This window comes from Stegastes partitus, unplaced genomic scaffold (genome assembly GCF_000690725.1).
Source record: "Stegastes partitus isolate 25-593 unplaced genomic scaffold, Stegastes_partitus-1.0.2 Scaffold78, whole genome shotgun sequence".
NCBI classification, from domain to species: Eukaryota; Metazoa; Chordata; class Actinopteri; family Pomacentridae; genus Stegastes; species Stegastes partitus.
Genome location: NW_007577809.1, coordinates 74768 through 94201, shown reverse-complemented (window position 1 = coordinate 94201; position 19434 = coordinate 74768). Strand labels below are relative to the sequence as shown.

At 41.3% G+C, this 19434-nt stretch overlaps 1 protein-coding gene across 1 annotated transcript in view; it reads left to right on the top strand.

Moving 5' to 3' along the window:
* The window catches only part of LOC103353590 (neurobeachin-like), a gene marked incomplete at its 3' end in the record, with an annotated part of 183100 nt that overhangs the window by 89696 nt on the left and 73970 nt on the right, over window positions 1-19434 (top strand). Inside the window, exons 32-38 of the mRNA XM_008276644.1 lie at window positions 799-922; window positions 1745-1864; window positions 2690-2817; window positions 7099-7160; window positions 11330-11394; window positions 13603-13711; window positions 15808-15974. Coding sequence (XP_008274866.1) covers window positions 799-922; window positions 1745-1864; window positions 2690-2817; window positions 7099-7160; window positions 11330-11394; window positions 13603-13711; window positions 15808-15974 — 775 coding nt within the window. The remainder of the gene's footprint in view (window positions 1-798; window positions 923-1744; window positions 1865-2689; window positions 2818-7098; window positions 7161-11329; window positions 11395-13602; window positions 13712-15807; window positions 15975-19434) is intronic.

Here is a 19434-nt window from a genome sequence, read left to right as displayed (position 1 = left end):
TGTTCTCTATTTAAAAAAAAAAAAAAAAAAACCCTCTCTCTCTCGCCTCTCTGAGCCCCTGTGCAGGAATGTCAGAAATGTGTCCAAGTGAAAGTGTGCTTTCAGCTAAAGCCACAGGCTCTCACCCAGACCCCATGATCTCATTCTCACTGGTTTTAACCTCTCACAAGGACAGTCAGAGTGATTTTATACTTATGCTTGGCGTGCGCTTTCATGAAAATGTGACTGGGGGCCCACCTTTGAATTACTGTTGTCACGACATCCTAATTTGGCTTTGATGCCAAAACTAAGTGTAAAATGTTTTTAAAAATGACGCCGATATGTTTTAATACAGCGGCTGATTCCTAATCTTTGTTGTTTTAGTGAGCATAATAGTTCCATATGTTGCTGCTGGCATGGATCGGAACCATCTTAGGTGCGCTTGGATTTTAGTTGAAGTGCACAATTTGTTTTACTTGGTTGAAATTAATGCTGAAGTGTACTATGGGGAGCCAGATCGTGGTTGGTTTAATAACTTCCCATTCTTGTCTTCTTTCAGTCATTTCAGTCTGTCTGCTATTACTTTAGTATTGAGCCTGTGGATGTGAGTGTAAAGACACAAAATGCAGTGTTTATTCTGTGACAACAGCAGTTTTAAAATGCTTTAAACATATTGTGCTCTAAATGTATATTTGTTGAATAAAAACTTAATCCTTACACCTTTGTCAAATTACTAAACATTACAAAAAAAAAATCTGTGCATTTAGAATTAATTTTGCACTTTATTAATGTTACATGCTTTTGTTGGTCCTCTTGCAGGAGCCACTGATGCAGCATCCTCGACCTCCTCCTCGTCCAGTTTTGTCAACGGAGCCACAAGTAAAAATCTGCCGGCTGTGCAGACGGTCGCTCCCATGCCTGAAGACACAGTAGAAAATATGAGGTACAACGGGGCCACTCTGTTCAGTCATACATAATTACTGTGTTATTGAGCTCATTTATTCAAATTGTGCCACCTTAGTGTAAAATCCACTCATGCACAAAGTTGTCTGTAAAGCTTATCTTCAAAACACTTTTTTTAATGTTTTGACATTTTTAAACGCTGACGTCTTTACTCGATTGAACGGATAATTTCTGTACACTGTCTACATTCTTATCTTCACTGAGCAGTGGTTGTTTTGACCTGGTAAATTCATTTTCATTTTCTCCCTGTCGTCGAAAAAAGAAAAAGAAAAAAAAAACACAAATGAAAAGCAGAGGTGGCTTTATGTGAGCACCATGGCAAAGTTTGGCTTAATTCTTTCTGTACATGTGTGTACTTCTGTGTGTATATCTGGTTGTGACCTTGACTCATCTTCCCCACTTGCTCTAACAGTTTGCGACAGACGTCCTTAGATCTACTCTCCCACTGACTGCTGAGAGCCCAGGTCTTTCTCCAGAGTCTCTCTTTCTCTTTGCCTCAGTGTGTTCTGCTAGAGGAATAGAGATTCAGTTGCCATGGCAGCAGTAACCGACATCACTTAGCGTAACTGTGAAGTCAATGATCGTACTATCTCGCTGCAGAGCCTGCTGATGCTTCTTAACTTATATTTTAGATGAGGGGAAAAAAAAAACATCCAAGCTGAACCGCCCGCTCCAATCTGAAAATAGCATATAGATATGATTAGTATTAGCTATTTTATTATCATCATTTATAATTAGTTCATGAGCCCAAAACAACATGAAGTAGGTACTACCTGTGATTTCTTTTTTCTCTTTATTTCAGTGCCTTTTGTGAAGTGGACCAGAATCCACTACGTCAGAGACTGACTCCTCCTGAGCTCAAACCCTTTAGCTCCCTGACAGGATTACAGGCAGCCTCCAGAGGTGCAGGCCAGTGTCTTAGGCAAGGACATCTATGTTAGCCACCTAGACCCCCTGCATTCTCTGTTTTATGCTAGTCTGTCATGCCTCTGCTATGTTTTCCCAGGTTGCTGGGAGGCAGATTACGCCTCACATTCATACAAATCCTGAACCAAAACATTGTGTCTTCTCTCTCCGTTTTTTTCTCCTCCTGCTGCTTTCTGTCCATCTTAGCTGGGAAAACAAGCTTCAGCTCTCCTCATGTTGCCTTCTTTTTTCTTTTTCTTTTTTTTTTTATCTGTCTGTGTACACAATGGAGAGCAGAGATATGTTGCAGCTTGAGTCGTATCTCTGCTCGTATACGGTGGTAGTTGTATGGCTGCACGACTCCTGCTCACAGTATTTCTGAGGTGCTTAGATAATGTCAAGCAGAGGCATGTAGTGAGTGTGTAGAAGATATGGAACTTCGTTTTCACTGCTGAACAACTGTGATCTCACGTGCAAACCTAGTAACATATCACAACAAAGAATGCAAACAACCAGTGAGATATGTGCTCATGTGGCTTTTAAATCTTGTCTCATTGACATCTTTTGGTGGTAGCAACCGCACTCTCATGGATATCTGACTTGGTTTGCATCCTCTGAAATGCGTTGGTTACTTTCTGCACCCACCAGGACTCTTGACAGTCTGGCTACACACTGACTGCTGTGAGCTGTTCACACTGGGTCAGCTGTGGGGGCTCTCACTGCTCTTTCTCTGCCTTACCCTTGCTGGAAGGATACAATACCTCCTATACTTCTTTTTTTTGCTCTAATTCAGGTGTCTACTTTTTTTGTGACTTCTGTTGTGATATGTTCTCTTTGACAGCATTACTACAAAGCTAGAAAGGGCCTTGGAGAAAGTGGCCCCCCTGCTGCGAGAGATCTTTGTGGACTTTGCACCTTTTCTGTCGCGCACCCTGCTGGGCAGCCACGGACAGGAGTTGCTCATAGAAGGTACAGATGTTGCATAGTGCATTTTTATTCTCGGTGCTCGGTGTGAAATCCTGTCCCTATCACCCTACCGTTGTATGTACTGCACTGGCTGCCTCATTGATGGATGCATACGCAGTAGTAGGTGTTGACAGGAGAGTCACTATTTTGCACACAAGCTGCGGGTCTGTCACAGTTTGATTAAGTCTGCTTTCCTTTTCATTCATCTTGTGGCGTGTGTGTTTTGTTATCTTCATGCTTCACTCCACATATTGAGGATTATTCCTAGATGTAGTATTTTTAAACACCAGTGTTTCATAGTCACAACAAATGTCATTTTGAAATGAATGTTGAAGTAATTGGTGGCCTTTGCCTCCTGCTCGTGATATTTTTAGTGCAAAACTAAGATCGCATTTCCAACTCACCCCAGTGCTCGGAGATCTAAATCTTTTTTTGGTCAAATGTTGCTTCTTCTTCTTCTTTTTTTTTTTTTTTAGAGCAAACCTAAAAGAAATGATTGCGCTCTACTAGTTGCCATTATAAAATATCTGACAGCATTAACTCTATTATAAAATTGTACGAATCCCCTCTTCTGTTCTGTGCCATAAAGAATCCAGCACATTTTTTTGTACAATAAAATCAAAATCCAGTGAACTGGAGGGTAACTCAAACTACTGATGCTTCTGGAGACCTTGTTACATTTTTTTTGTACTACCTCAGAAGTAATGCACTAATAGCTGAGGAATATAAAATAATTGCAGCGCTGAAACCTGCAATCTGGAGTGTTTCGGCCCAGACTCGCTGCTCTCTGTCACATTTACACAGGCTTCAGGTTTAATGACTAATATTTTGTTTTAAACTTGCATTACAGCAGTCACCTTGCAAACAGTTAAAGAGCTGTGCTGACTGGTTTGGTTGTGCACAGTGTTTGCAGAAGTATGTGATCCCTCTGCTGCACTCCACTCTGGTCTCTAGACTTATTTCTTGGTGGCTGTGTGAAGGCTTCCAGTGCCTTCCTCAGGTTGGCAGCCTCTCAGAGTGCTACTTGTGCCTAACCTCAGGGACTCTCTGCCTGCATGTGTGTGCACTGCCACTCTATTCCCCAGGCTTGTTTTGGCTTGTATTCACAAGAACACACTGCCACCGCAGTCAGCACGCGCATTTGTGAGACTGTGTGTCTGCAGACGTTTGTGTGTGTGAAGTGCAAAATATATGTGTGTGGCCTCCAGTCTCTTGACTTGCAAGCAAAATGTTATATTTGCCTTTTCCCACTGCCAAAGTCTTTTCTTTTAACCGTAAGCGAAACTGATATTAATTTCAGAGGTCTGTGCAGAGAATGACGGCACGCTGAAGGAATCCACTCCCGTGACTTTATTAAAGCCCTTCCGCAAAGAAGTTGTTTGACACAGTGTGTCCACTTTCCAGCGCGTAGCTTATTTGTGAACTGTTTACGTTACCAGTTAACCTAAAATGGATGCATTCCTTCATTGCCAATATTATAATGATTTGAATACCAAATATCTGATTTACTTTCGCTTTGCTTGTTTGTGTAATTCAATTGTAAGACTTTAAATTTGATGAATATTGTTATTAGGATCTTTTACGAGTATTTTAATTTATGCTTTTATAGAAATTACTTAAAGAAACTTAATCATAAACAGACTCTTATTTATTTTACAGAACCAATCCTGTCAAAATGGTGAAATGATGCATTAAGTTTTCTTCTGCAGTCATAAAAAGGACGTTTAAAGTATCACTAGCTGCTTTTTAATTTTTTTTTGTAAGTTCCACAAACAGGCAGGTTTTTCCGTATGCATCATACATGTCCTGTATGCATGTGTAAACAGACATGTGGGTGTGCTATGCACATGTGACTGAGGCTACTCGCTTAATGTCAAGAGAAAGGAATGAAAAATCAGGTAGCACAGCCTTGACAAGTATGAATATGTCTGTTACCCTTTCACTCAAAGTCTGTCAGCAGACTGACCAAGCTGACAAACCAGAGCTGATCTCAGACTGCAGACTGTACCCCCACAAACAAGGTCGAAGATAGACAGCTAAAGCCTCAGCACTCTTCACCAGACATGTTTAACCCTGTCTGCGTCTGTGAAATGTGAACCCTGACATGGATTAGAGGCGGTTTATCGGCAAACATAAATACTTAGATTTACCACGTGCACTTATACACCTATATAATGCTTACTTCTATTGAGCCACTCTCAGTCTGTCCCTGTTGCAGTGTGTTTGTGGTGGGACTGATTTTGCTGTTCCCCTCTCTCTCTTTCTACTTTTCTTTTGGCCCTTCCCAGGCTCACAGTTGAAATACTGTGCTGTAGTGCAAAGGCGCTCCATTTACTAGTAATTACCAGCCATCCATCACTCCTTAGATTGCCCGGGGTCAAGCCCTCCTGTACCCCGTGTGCCCCTTTGCCTCACCCTATTCCTTCACCCCCTCTGCAGACATGTGGTCACTGCGGCAATTATGTTGAGTGCACCCTGAGCTTTACACTTGGAGTTGGTGGGTAAGGGCTGTGTGCGAACACTGCTGCTCTTGTGATGCCTGCCGCCTGCTTGTTGCTGTCCCCTGAGTGGCCCAGCCTGCCGGCACATCACCCCACAATGCCACATTCACCCGTGCCTTAACCCTGCCCTGTTTACAGGAAAGGACTGGCAGGCCGTGTTTAAAAAGAATGCATTTAGTTTGTCTACCAGCACAAGGCCAGGGTCAGTTGGCCACCTGACTCCTGTGTCAGACTGGACTGACTTATGGCTGAGCATGTCACTACTATAACAAGAGGTCAACCGTGGCACTCTGTGTACAAGAGAAGGGTCACATCCTCTCAGAGTATTTACAATATGTTCCCTTGGACAGTCTCTGCTCATGAATAGAAAAAAATGGCGAAGCTGCAACCAAAATATCCATCAATCCAGTGTTCTGAATATTTTGCATTCTGCGTTACATTGTACAGTAGTCACACAAGCAAAACTTTTTCCATTAAAGGTTGTGTGGTTGACCTTTCAGGCTCAATACTCACTTGTTTTCACCAAATTTGAGTTAAAATCTATATCTTTCAATAAATATACATACACACTTACATTTTGTGTTTCTCAACCAACCCTAGCTTATAGGGTATGTATAATGAACTTAATAATTTCTTTATATATACTTGATATATTTATTTAATGTCCAGTTTTAGCATCAACATTCGCAGTACTTGTCAACTGATACGTTATTTGAATTTTGGCGCTGCAGCTACTTTTCTTTTTCTACATTTCCCTTTGCCCTTGGACAACTGTGCATTTAATATAAATTTTGACATGTTAGCTTTAAAATTTAAAACTTTTACTCACAGTACAGTTACAGGTAGGTGCAGATATATATTCTGTTCCATACTATGCTTCATGAAATGTATTAATATAGAATCTGTATATTCTTCAGGTGTTTTCTGCATGTTGTTATTTCACTCCCTGAGATTTTCAAAGATGGCTCCATCTTGGAGTGTAATGCACACTATTGTTTAATTAATCATTTTAGAGTTAAGTCATTATATAACAACAGATTAAACTCTCTTGTCACATAGCAGATCTTAATGTACAGTACAAAACTCATTCACCATTTACAAAAATACATCAAGTTAAATTTTAAAACCAGAATGTTTTGTCCTGTCTTCTGACTGACACTACCATCCATGAAACAATAGAATCTGTGTGGCACAGAGTTGCACTCTGCCAGCCTGTAATGAGTCCTCGAGAGTTGCTTTCTTTTCCTTATTAATGATCGCACCCTCAGTGGTTCTTACCGAGTACAGCAGAAGGGGCTGGAGGTGTAGAATACAAGACCAGTTGCAGCCATTGTTTCTACAAATGAGCTTTTCACACCTGCCCATGTTTCATTAGAGAGTTGTCTGCTTCAGTGGCTCACAGTCTACAGAACGGAGATGTGGGAAGAAGCTGTGAATGTCTTCTTGTGAGTGTGTGGCATGTGTGAAGGTGGATGTGTGTGTACGGAGTTTTCACATGTAAATGTAGTGCAGATGCTTTTTTTTTTGTCTTAGCATTTTATGACAGGCAAATTGGGAGCACTTTTCCTTAAATACAGCAAACACAATATATAGCAGCTTTGTCCATGTGAAATATGACATGTCAGTGCTGCACTATGCACTTATTGTTCTTTAAATAATCTCTTCTTCTGCCTCATAAATGATGAAATGACTGCTGATTACACTCACACAGAGTCTTTGTTGTACACCCATGTGCTAACATGTATGTTTATGTCTATTCTGTTCATTTGCTTTGTCTCCAAAGGTCTGGTGTGTATGAAGTCAAGCACCTCAGTGGTGGAGCTCGTCATGCTGCTTTGTTCTCAGGTGAGGATTTTTTTTCTCCCTCATCCTCTTCACAACCCTTTTCTCAGCCTCTCTTTGTCTTTTCCCTTTTTTTTTTTCCTATGTCATATGCTATTCTCCTCTATGCTTCTCTTGATAGCATATTATGTGCCAGCAGCATGTGGAGATGTGGAAGAACCCGGTTTCAGCTCTGGTGTAATAAAAATTGACACATTGCACTGGCAAAAAAAATCAACTGTCCATCTAACTCACCACGCTCTTCAAAATATATGTTTTATACACACACATATATTTATTTTTAATCCCTGCTTGAATTTCAAGGGTTTAGTAAAGTTTTGTAAAATGTCCCTTGAATAAATAGTCCATACAGATCATCCAGACACATACGGCTCTCTGAGAACCTGCTGACTTTCTCACTACACCCCCGAGCGTCAACCCCAAGCCCTCCTTTAGAGAATGAGCCCCACCTCATGCAACCCTGCTAGTGACTGATCACCTCCGAGCTGACCCTCCGAATCTCTTGTTAAGCCCATGTTTTAGAGAAGGTCAGAGCCCTGATGTAGCAGTTAGAACAGGAGATATTTAACATACCTTCTGTCAGCCCATCAGTCTTGCGTCGGGAGCCCATAAGGAAGCCATTACTTGGTGCCTCTTTGTGGATCCAGACTGCAGGGCCAAAGCCTTGAGGAGGTGGACTGCCACTATGTGTGCTCCATGGTATCCGCAGTCCAAAGCGCTCTTCAGCAGGGAGCTCAGCCTATGTTATATGGAGGCCATTATTCAGGGGCTTGCCTTTAAAAAAAAAAAAAAAAAAAGTACATAAATGGAGGCAGCCAGCACTGAGTTATTGTTGCTCTTTTGATGGTTTTTGATGGGCTCCTTTTTGTGCGGCTTTTCAGTGTGTAGAGTGTCTGTGGGAAGTTGCGTTTTCCAGCTCTAGGATTTATTGCAGATGAGAGCGTCAGCATGCTGTTAAGGGTCTGAGTCCTTCCCCCCTTTACACAGATAGCATTACTGCGGCTCCAGAGGTTCCTGCCATTAGGGGCTCGAGGGATGAAACCCTGACTGAGATATCGATCAGACGGCGAGGCCTTGAAACTGGACTGTATGGCTTAGTGTCCTTCTACAACCTTTAAAATAGACATGAGCCATTGCTTTGCATCCTAATACTGTGGTATCTGTAGTCATTCCAGCTATGTTACCAGCTAATATGCTTTAAAATTCATAATGTAATGATGGATAGCTGTTATTATGTTCCTCACACTACTTCTGGGTGACAAAACTCATACATTCTCATACTACTCATACAATTATTGTTAGCAAATGTGTTTATTCTGATGAATAATTAAAATTCAGTATGCTCCTAATTCTTGTCTGTGGTAGTGCATTCTGCATCTCAGGTGATTTTAAAAAGCATCGCAAGTCCTCTCAGATGCAGGGTGAGCTTCGGCTGACATCACTATAAAATGCCAACTTTGACATGTCCCTCACATATTTCAACATTAATGTTTTAAGACAGCAAGGAGGGCACTTAGCTGACCTTTAGTCCCTCTCTGTTTTGTGACCTGTCAGTTTTATGAATAAATTAGTGCTAATGATCTGCCTTTTCTTATTTATGCATACTAATCACAGCAATCATCGTGTGGCTGGCCACAGCAGCAGACACCGTGTGTCTCTCCTCAGCCCGGGCAGCTGAATGAAAAGGTCAAGCAGCTCTGTTTCTTGTAACAGCTTAAACATACAGGGGGGAGATCTAGAGTGGAGCCACAGAGATTTAGTGATGGAAGGCCTCCAGATGTGGAGAGTATAACAGAGCAAAGCAGAGCAGATAAAAGCAAAGGCTCCCGCACACTGACAGGTTGGATTGAAACACCACAAATACTTAGTGCCCTGCTGAATTTCAGGAAGATGAAAGTGGGAGGAGACAGATTCTTCTCAAGGCCAGCAAGCTGTTCACTGTGATGGGAGTTGTGGGATTTTAGATGGTGGGTTTTTCAAAGATAGAATGAAGAATGGCATCATTGCCCCAAGTGAGCCTACAGCATTCTCAGTGACTGGCAAGCATTTCCTGGTGTTGCATGTGTGTGTCAAAGAATTCACCTGCTCTTTAGCATTATGAAGATTTTAGCCACTTTTTAAACAAATATCATATACTTTAGTCTCATTGCTTTAATAAGCATTGTTCCCTGCATCATAAAGCAACAATTTTGGGCAAAAAAGCTCAGGTACATAACCTACACAACACCATGCGCAGTGTCAGTGAGCAGCTTGTTTTTCACGACTTTGTAGAAACTAATTTAAAGCTTAAAAAAACAAGTGCTACTGGTCTGGACTTAGATTTGTCAGGTCTGCTGCAACGACAATTATTAGCTTACAAGTTAGTCATAGCAACAAATAGTGACGATATATCAAGGCTGCCTTTCAGCTTCTTGTGGTGCTCTTCGATGAAAAGGCCAAAACCTCAATTAATGTTTTAAAATCCAGCTCTTCATATCCAACCCGCTAAACAAACTTCCAATGGCCAGAGGTGCTGCGCTCTGTTCATGGTCTCCGTTTACATCAAGGATCACATCTTTTTTTTTTAGGGAGGTGCACGTCAGGCATAATTCCCTTCAAATGGGCAGCAGAGGACTTTTTTTTAATCTCTACAATCAAAGGCAGCCTCCTCTGGGAGTTCTGCTCTCAAGTAAAAAAAAAAAAACAGAAAAAGAGGTTCTCTGAAGTGCTATCTCAGCTGTCAACAAGCATACCTCAGACAAGATAGCAAATTTGACTAGTTCATGCTATGCCTCCACTGACCTGCTGCCACTTTCCTGGCATTGCCCAAGTGTCACATCTGCCTTGATTTCCGTATTTATTTTTGTCACGTGAGCATGGTGCGAGTGGAACCTTAGAAGACCGGCTGTACATGATCCCTGTCCAAATCAACAACAGCCTATTCCAGGCAGATACTGTAGCAGAGGAAAGGGGTTATGGGGAACATTTGGAGACCAGATGCTCAGCAGTTTGTCAGCACCATCTCTCTGACTTAACGCATCGTAGGGTCAGGCTGTGTACTCTTGCGTGAACCAGTATGTGTCAGTCACGACAACTATGTACAAAAACACGTGCCCATACATAATAATGTCAATGTCAGTTATTCTGGTACTATTCACAGCAAATGCGGCTTTACCTTGTCCAGACACTGACAGAAAATAAACAGTGTCTGTCACTGTTTTGCATGTCGATTATGCATCTGCATATCATCTGTCAATGAATTATATGAATTTGGGTTAATTTAAACCATGTTCAAAGGATTTTTATACATGTGAATAGCTTTGAGTTTCACATACATTAGTAGCCTTTAGGACTAAAATCCTTTTCCTTTCATTTTCCTTTCATTTTCTTCTTTTGAACTGTGGCCTTCTCTGTTTTCTCTTCCATTTGCACCTCCGTGAGGTTACAGAGAGCTGAATTTCCCACAGTGAAAGGCGCGCTCTCAAACTGCTTTTTAATCATTTCCAGAGCATGTTGTGAGACAGCAAGTGCTGGCACTCTGGCCCAGGGCTCGGATCCCTTCCAGGCGCACACTGCAGGGCTCGGTGAGCCTGCTCAGTAATCTGTCACTGTAAGGGACAGAGGAAATGGCTGTATTTAAGCGAGAGGATACAGTTTCATCCCACAATTACATCTCTCCTGTGTTTACAGATCTTTTCACAGAGGAAGAAAGGATGGTCTCACATGTGGTGCAGAATTTCAGCTTTTTATAGCCATCACTTTTTTCTCGAAGGATATATCAACTAAATGCTTTCTTTACCTACTTGAATTACTAGCTATGAAATGTAATCTAAATTACAGTTGAAATATGCAATTTGCATGGTGAAATGTGATTCCTGACATGCATTTCTGAAAGCTCTTGTTGCATTTCGGATCAAAATGGTACTTTGATACTATGCTCTATTTTAACTGTTGGTGTGCTTTGCAAAGCTGTCTAAGAATGCACTTTCTTCATAACCACATTTGCTTTACAGTATCCTTTTTTGGGGGAAAACTGGTGATTTTGATTTTTTTTTTTTTCTTAAATGCACGTCTAATGCTTAATATAAGGATCTAATTATGTTTTGTTTTTCCTTAGAACTTTTAACTAACCACTTACAGCCCAATATAGCAAGACTTGTATGAGTAACAAGTCACTGTTTTTTTTATTTCAGGAGTGGCAGAACTCCATTCAGAAGAATGCTGGCCTGGCCTTCATTGAGCTGATCAATGAAGGAAGGTAACGTATCCATTCACTGTAATACATAAGATTAAATCACTAGGTCCAGAAGTAGCTTGTTTATCCTTCTATCATCAGTACCTGTATTGTGTTATTGTTTCCCCCCTGGCAGCCATGAAAAGGTATTTGGACTCAGTGGCACGGTGTAGATTAGCTCTAAACCTCTCGCCCCTCTTGACTGCTCTGTTGGTGCTAAAAGTAAATAAGATTGTTGTGACTGGATGAAGTCAGAAAATCAACACTAGAGTGCAGCCAGTGTCTCGTGTTGTCTGCCTCTGTCTGTTTTATTGTGTTTCTCTTTCCGCCTCCCTCCCTCTTTCTCACTGGGTGTGGCCAGACTCATAGTTTTCCGTGGAGCAGATCAGGGGCGGCTCAGCCTCCTTGCCCATCTGCTGACCCATCTGGCCTTGCCTCCTCTATGCCCAGGCTCTTGCTTGAGCCCAGCCAGGCTTCTCTGAGTCCCCTGCTGGCCCTAGAACAAAGAGTTTCAGTCAGAAGGGCCACACGGCGCTGTCCAGGGTGCTGCTGACAGACACATAATTTTCCAGTCTTACTCAAGTCTCTGTACACCTACCCTGCTTAACTAGACAGATCTAGAGGTAGCCGGAGTCTGGTAAATCTGTTTGCTTTACAAGGCGTGGCTGACACAGACATTGTATCTGCCGTGTGTTCAACAACACAAGCAGCAAGTAGTTGCGCGCTGTTCCTCCGTTTCATTTCGCAGCTGTTTGAATGAAAGCCACGATGAAACACAGTAAAATGCCGTGATCTTTTGGGTGGGAGTACAGTATTGCATTTTATTAAGCTTATCCCATGATTAGATCAGACCTCCAGTTTGGAGGCTGTCCATGTTTCATAACAACAAGAGAGACAACGACTTTATTAACTGATTGCTGCCTCTAGTGCTGCATGTTACTACATAACATACAAAGCTCACTGCCTTGTGAGAAATTAAGGCATGTTACTAGTTTAACATCTAATGTGTTTCAGAAATGAATTGTCCCTGCTTGGGAAAATTGCTAAGGGAGGATGTTGATGAGAGACGTTGGGAGATGCACTCCAGTCGATCGCTGAGAATTGCTGATATGACAATAAATCCACATGGAATAATTAAAAATAAACCTCACATGGAAGCAGTCTGTGAGCCATGATAAATAAAAAAACAGTCTTTTATCTTTTAAGAGCACTTTTTAAAGTTACTGATGACAGAACATTGATTGTAGAATTGGAAATGTTAATGATTTGCTTTTTCTTTCTTTTTTTCTTAGATCTCCCCCAAATTCAAAATGTTTTTGACTCTGTGGTGTTAGGGTCCCTCAGGTGCTTTTGGGGCAGCTAAACACCCCCTAGCTTCCCTCTATTTTGAACACTGATTGATTTATTATTTATCATGCATGCAATATTACCACAGACGATAGCAGGGGCATGTCATTTTTTTCCATCCCCAAATATCACATGTCAACTTGCTTTGCTTTGCTTATCTATTCTTGGTTTCAAAACAAAGCTTGGCACTGTCAGCCTTCGTCTTTGAACAGTGAACTTCTGTCTATTAATGAGTGCTTGTCAACAGTTAAAGAGGCAAGAGCAGCTGATGAATGCAGCCTCGGGATTACTGCCTCTCCTTGGGACAGGAGGGAAAATTACAATCTGTATCAAGCACTGGAGAGGAACAAGGGCCGTTTTAATTAAAACAAAGCTGGCCTAATGGTGTGTAAAATGGCATGTAATCTGCACACTATATCTAGGGTGTTTTCACTTATTAAATATACCGGAATTTAAATGCGAATGTGGGTGGAGACCGCAGAGCCTCCAGAGTCAGCCATGTGAGAAGTTGTCCACGGCCAGACTTGTCAGCAATACAGACACCGGGTTGATATTCTGGTCAGTGGGAAGGGATGCTCAGTCAATCAGGAGTATGCCAGATAGGCTTCAGTGCTCTAATGACACTATTCCCTCCTTAATGGTACAGAGGGATCTGTCACTGACCTGCAGCCTTGCAACATAACACAGACAAATGATGCTGTTTACTAGTGTGCGCTTTCAACAAGCCGAATGTTACACGATCCTGACAAGCTGCATTTGCCTTAACCCTTCAGTGGGAGTGTCATTACAACGGATTTTTGATAATAAAATTTCTACATTTTCTAATTAGGTGCATGAATACCAAAATGAAGACGACTGCATTTAACTGTCTCTGTTGTATTGAAGGTTGCTCTGCCACGCCATGAAGGACCACATAGTTCGAGTCGCCAACGAGGCCGAATTCATCCTCAACAGACAGCGAGCAGAAGACGTCCACAAACATGCAGAGTTCGAGGTAGAAACTCTGCTATTCTTTCGAGAAATCTGATATCAAATAATAAAGCTGGGCACAGAGCCACGCTAGTCACGAAACCGTGCACGAAAGTTAGTATAATCAGCCGTGAATAGCACTCCATTAAATCACTGGCTCTCTACATTTTACCATCTGCTGTGAAAATAGAATTTGTCAATCTTGTAATGAGCTCTAAACAAATCCTATTAGTATAAAACAGCTATTCAACTTTATATGCTCACTAATCGTGTCCCTCTGTGTCCTCATGAGGATTAACTCCTCACCCTTACAATTCTTAGAAAAGGAATTTAATTACTGGTTGCAAAGGGATATCCAAGCAATATTAATTTAGGATTTTGATATGAGCTTTTGCCAACCAACCCAAGGGATAACCTCCTGAGTCTGTGTTTAGCCCACCCCCATCAAACCACTTCTATTTCAGACATGAAAGGGAAAAAAAATAATGGTTTACGCAATGTGTGAACATAATTTTTTTTTTTTCAGTAATGACTATTAAGCTTTTATTTTCTTCTTATTGTTTTAATTGATTGGAAAATAAAAGAAAAATAGGGCTTTTTATTTTTTCTGTGTGCAAATTAGACAGCAAAGAAAGCACACAGAGCAAAAACATTGCTTTGCATAAATTCATAAGAACATATGAAACTTTGCAGTATTAAAATTGTTTGACTGGTTATTATAGAGGATCAAACTGTGTGTGTTTGTCATCATAAAAAACCTTAATACACACACATACACACACACACACACACACACTTCCGCCACCATCCTGTAACAGCTTGTACATGTGAGGAGTGATGAGTTTCTTATCTGGGAAAAGCAGCCATCCTCAAACAGCTGCTTGATATACAGTTCTTGAGGATCCTTGACCTGCTAGATAAACTGGAAGAGACGGCTAGATATGCAATGTCAGGTGAAGGGGGAAGTGTACCTGGCCCCATCCGTTCTGTCTGCCAACTCCAGACAGCCTACACTTTTCATCGAGGTCTGACGTTACTTTATTACCCACTCTCCAAGATTGAAGATTCAGGACGCAGATAAGACATTTTTACAATTAAGTTGGTGTCAGGGAGACGCGTCATATGCTTTAAAGTGATAAATAATGTTTGATATTTGTCACGGCGTCACGTGGTAATGCGAGGTGACAAGCAGAGATTGAGTTATCCGCTTTATGAGGAATACGTTGAAGTATAATATCTGACAGAATTCAAATTTAAAGGAGGAAATTCAATTAGCTTCCAGCTTCTGTTAGCAAATTAGATTGTGAATATTAGCAAGAGTTCCCCCAGGGTGGCCCAGTAAGACAATCTTGTTTTAGCAGCAAAGATAGTCTCACATGTGCTCCTTTAGTTTACTTTTAGCCACCTGGAACACTTCTGTTGCACTGATTTTTTGGAAATTGATCTAAAACAAATACTGCAAAACAATCGTTAAATAGTTTTTTAGTTGAATTTTTATACCTATATCTCACGCCATATATATTTAGACATTAAATCATTGATTATTGATATTTTTTTGTATTTATTTCAAGTACAGGATGCATTGTGTTCCGGTACATGGTACATTTTGTTTTAGAAAACAGCTGCGTATCTACATTTTACACCACCATCCATATACCAGGGGACAATAACATTTCTTGATGACAGTGTAGCTTTGTAAGCCTTGACACATTATATTCTTGGTGGATCTATTAGAGTATTTTTTCTTCTCCTCTAATAGCACTATCCACAGCTACCTTGCAGGGAGCCTCATCTGTCCGCAGTTAGGGAATGGACTGCCTTGCCATGATTTACTACACTCCTCTAAGGGAGCAGAAATATATCTCTCAGCTGTCCACTAATATCTTTATGCACTCAAGTGTGTTGAATGAAGCCATAACATTCTTCAGTGTGACAAATGCTCCATTAGAGGGTATATATTATTCTGATTTTATACAAGTAAAACATTCTAAAATGTTATTAGTACAATGTCAGACATCACTTTTGGCAGTGGATACTGTACCGAAATCCATAAATATACAATGAGGTTTACTCTGTTTTTCTTTTTTTTTTCCCCTCCCTATTTTTTAAATCTCAAATTAGTCCAACTGCGCACAATATGCCGCTGACAGAAAAGAAGAGGAGAAGATGTGTGACCACTTGATCAGTGCTGCTAAACACAGAGACCATGTGACAGCCAACCAGTTAAAGCAGAAAATCGTCAACATCCTCACCAACAAGCACGGTGCCTGGGGGACGCTGGCCCAGAGGTAAGCCCTAACAATTACACAAGTTCAACTTCAGACCAGCACGGGCCACGTTAAGTCTTTATCATGAACCGTAGCTGCTCGGTGTTAGGTCTAGCCCACAGGACAAAAGTTACCTGTTCGCAACACTCTGCAGTGAAGGGATAGGACCACCAGTTAATGTCATTTTCCCAGGATCCGATAGGGTCAGCAATCGGGTCAGCAAACGCAATTACAGTGCGGAGTGGCTTAATCCCCCGGGGACAGCTGATTGGCCAGTCATCCAACATACTGGGGTGGAAGAAGGGGGTTGGGGTGTTTCTGCGGCGTTGTCCAGGCATTCATTGACCCTCTCAGTAACACAGCCCAGCACCTGGTGGTAGTTGCAACCTTCCCCATGGGCCCTGTTAAAATAACCACCAGCTCTCCGGCTCTGGCGCCCACCTCTCACTTCAGTCCACATGATCCCACAGATACGGAGTCGGGTGGAAGGATCAAGAGCTAGTTATATTAGACAAACAGAGGTGTTACAACATATTGTTTGTGTTATCCGCTAAGCCCAGAGTTTAGAAGTCGACCGTTTAGCTTTTGTCACAGATGTAACCATATGCATGCAATTGTTGGAATGGCAGAACTGGGAGGCTTCTGCTGCAGGTAAAGCTGTAGTGTGCTTTTATTTTAAGGTTTGTTTCCATCTGCCAGGAATCTGCATTACTGGATGGAGGACAGATGTACAAATGTACGGGAAGAAACTAGAATGGTCCCCTGAACAATAACTGTGCATTTAAGAGAGCGTCTGCCTCCGTCACACAACCGAACGCTGTGAATTTGCTCAAATTTGGCCTCTTTGCTGAAACAGAAGCCTTAGTTTTATTGTCAAATTTTAAAAATCCAATGCAGATGTTCATATATTTGCTAAAATTGGGTTTGCTTCATATCTTAAATCATATTTACTGTTGCTAAGAAAAATATTGCAGCGACTGTGGTAATTAATGACTTTGTTTTATGTCTTCGACTTGCAGTAACGTTTAAGGAATTTCCATCCAAAACAGCCATAAACAGCTTCATTTGGGTTCTTTTTCCACGAATTTATGGAACATTGTGAACTGTTGGTAGTTGCTTTTTACCTCATGATATCAAATGCATGCATATGTGGCATTTTCATTTTCTACTTTCACTTAAAAGCTTTTTGGTTTTTTTTAAGGAGGCAATTATGTTGCAATTAATTTCAGAACTACTGCAGAAAAACTGAGCCTGTACAAAACTAGCATTTAGTATTACGCTAACATTTTGACCGCGACTGAAAGGGTCACAGTATCCCAGTACAGTACAGATTTTCCTAAAACTGCCTGAACCTTTAGCAACCCATGAAAATCTATTGGATTGAATTCTGGGCTCCTGTTCAAATATTTATGGAGCCCCTCTCAGAGGCATAGCATTTGCATTGAAACAAAAGGTTATTGAGCGTGGGTGCATTGTAAATGATACCGCAAAACTTCCAACAAATTCAAATTTAATGGTAACCTGCTGGTGAAGAAAAATGATGCAATATGCTCACAAGCTCAAGGCAGTGTTGCAGTTCAGCAGCTTAGTCTTATTCAATGCTACATTAACTTTCCCATTTATGCTGCTCTTGTAAAATATAAAGCCCTCAAGCATTTTGAGGTGGCTGTCTGTTATGTCTGTGCGCCTGTGTGTGTGTGGGTGTGTGTGTGTGTGTGTGTGTGTGTGCCTTTAGTTGTTAATGTTTGTTTTCACCCTCATACCCAGAAATTGCTTTGCCTTTAACTCCTAAGTTCTGCCTGGAGACATGCCAAAGGATATTTATCATTAGTGTAGAATATTTTATGAACAAAATTATTCTTAGCAAGGCGGTGGACAGAAACTGGAGCCACTTGTTTGTGTTTTTCTTTAACCAGTATGTGTTTTCAACTGTGCTCATTAGATGACCTACTGTTAGATACATAATTTTTTTATCTGAATTCCAGACATCTGCAGGTTATCTGCATGTCTGAAAGGTTCTTTATTTTGAGGGGCTGGTCTTGCCGTAACAAACAGAAAATTGTGTTGCGGCACATAAGGCAACAGCTAGCAACAAGGAAATAATCTGTGCAAGCCTTGAAAACAGCTGCTGTGCAGTCATGTGATCTGCCTGAAGAATAAGCAGATCAGACCCTATGGTGGCCTGTTAGATCATACTATATGCTTGCTTGATGATGAATGTCCCCCTGTATAGAGTCAGCATAGAAAAATCAATACTCCTCAAATTGAAACAGTATAGGGTTGTATTGATCCGCCGTGCTAAATCAAAATGAGGAGGCTTTGATACATCTCTCCAAGACAGCTCCCTGCTCAGTAATGACACACTATCAATTTTAGCTTTACACTGATAAATCAAGTTGAAAATTGGATGTCAGAGTTTTTTCCAGGGAGAGAGTGATTTTCTCTGCCCTCTGGTCCCCTCTGCTGTTGACCTCTGAACCCTGCCAGTGGATTATAAAGTTCAGGCTCGTCTAAAGTGAAAGTAGATGTCAAGGCGAGCCTGATGAATTCATTGAAGACCAACGTCCAGCACTTTTGCAGCATCGGACCACCGTCCTGTGACAGTGCTATAAATTCTCTGTCGTTCTGCAGCTCTCTCACACCACAGAGCACCGCTGAAGACTGAATTAAGCTGCAACTTTATTTCATGCAACACAAATCTGTATCTTATTTAAATTACACTATTAGAATAACACAGTGGTAACTTTTCATGCCAACTTCAGGTTGATTTTATTGATTAGTGAGTTTTTTTTAAAATTAAAATGTCAAAGTATATTTTTAATGTTTTTGCATCACAGAAATTCTTTTTACTTCCTTCACAGAAATGTGCTTCAGACACTTTAACTTCAAAAACCACAACTTGAACTTTGATGACATTTTCTTGCGTCATTCTCTACAGTTCATTCGCCAGCATTCCTAAGTTCTAACTGATTCGACCCAGCCAACCCGACACAAATATAAAAGGGGCTGAGGCGTGCAAACCTCTCTTTTGTTCCCATGCAGGTGTCCGAGTTCAGTAGCATCTCTGACAGCTGACAGAGGAGCCTCTGCTGGCCTCCACAGCAGACCTTAACCTTACCTGACTAGTCTATTGATTGTCAACATTTCTTCTGTATAATTACTTTTTTGTAGCAGAGGAGAGAAAGGAAAATGGCGGCATATATTGATCTGTGGCAAGGCAGTGAAACAGCCGTTTCCCTTGACTAACAGTGAGTTTCATCTCTTGCACGTGATGAATGGTAACAATCTGCCCGTGGATAATAACTTTGTGATGGAATGAACCTTTTTACTCACAATGTGCCCGGAGTATTTGGTCTTGCCTGAAAGGGTTATCAATTCTAATAGAAGTCCACTACCACAAGGGGGGTGGGCACCTTTAGAGGGCTTTACAGCCTCGGAGGGTTTGAGGTCTGATGACCCATTTGGGGCAGAAAACAAAGGT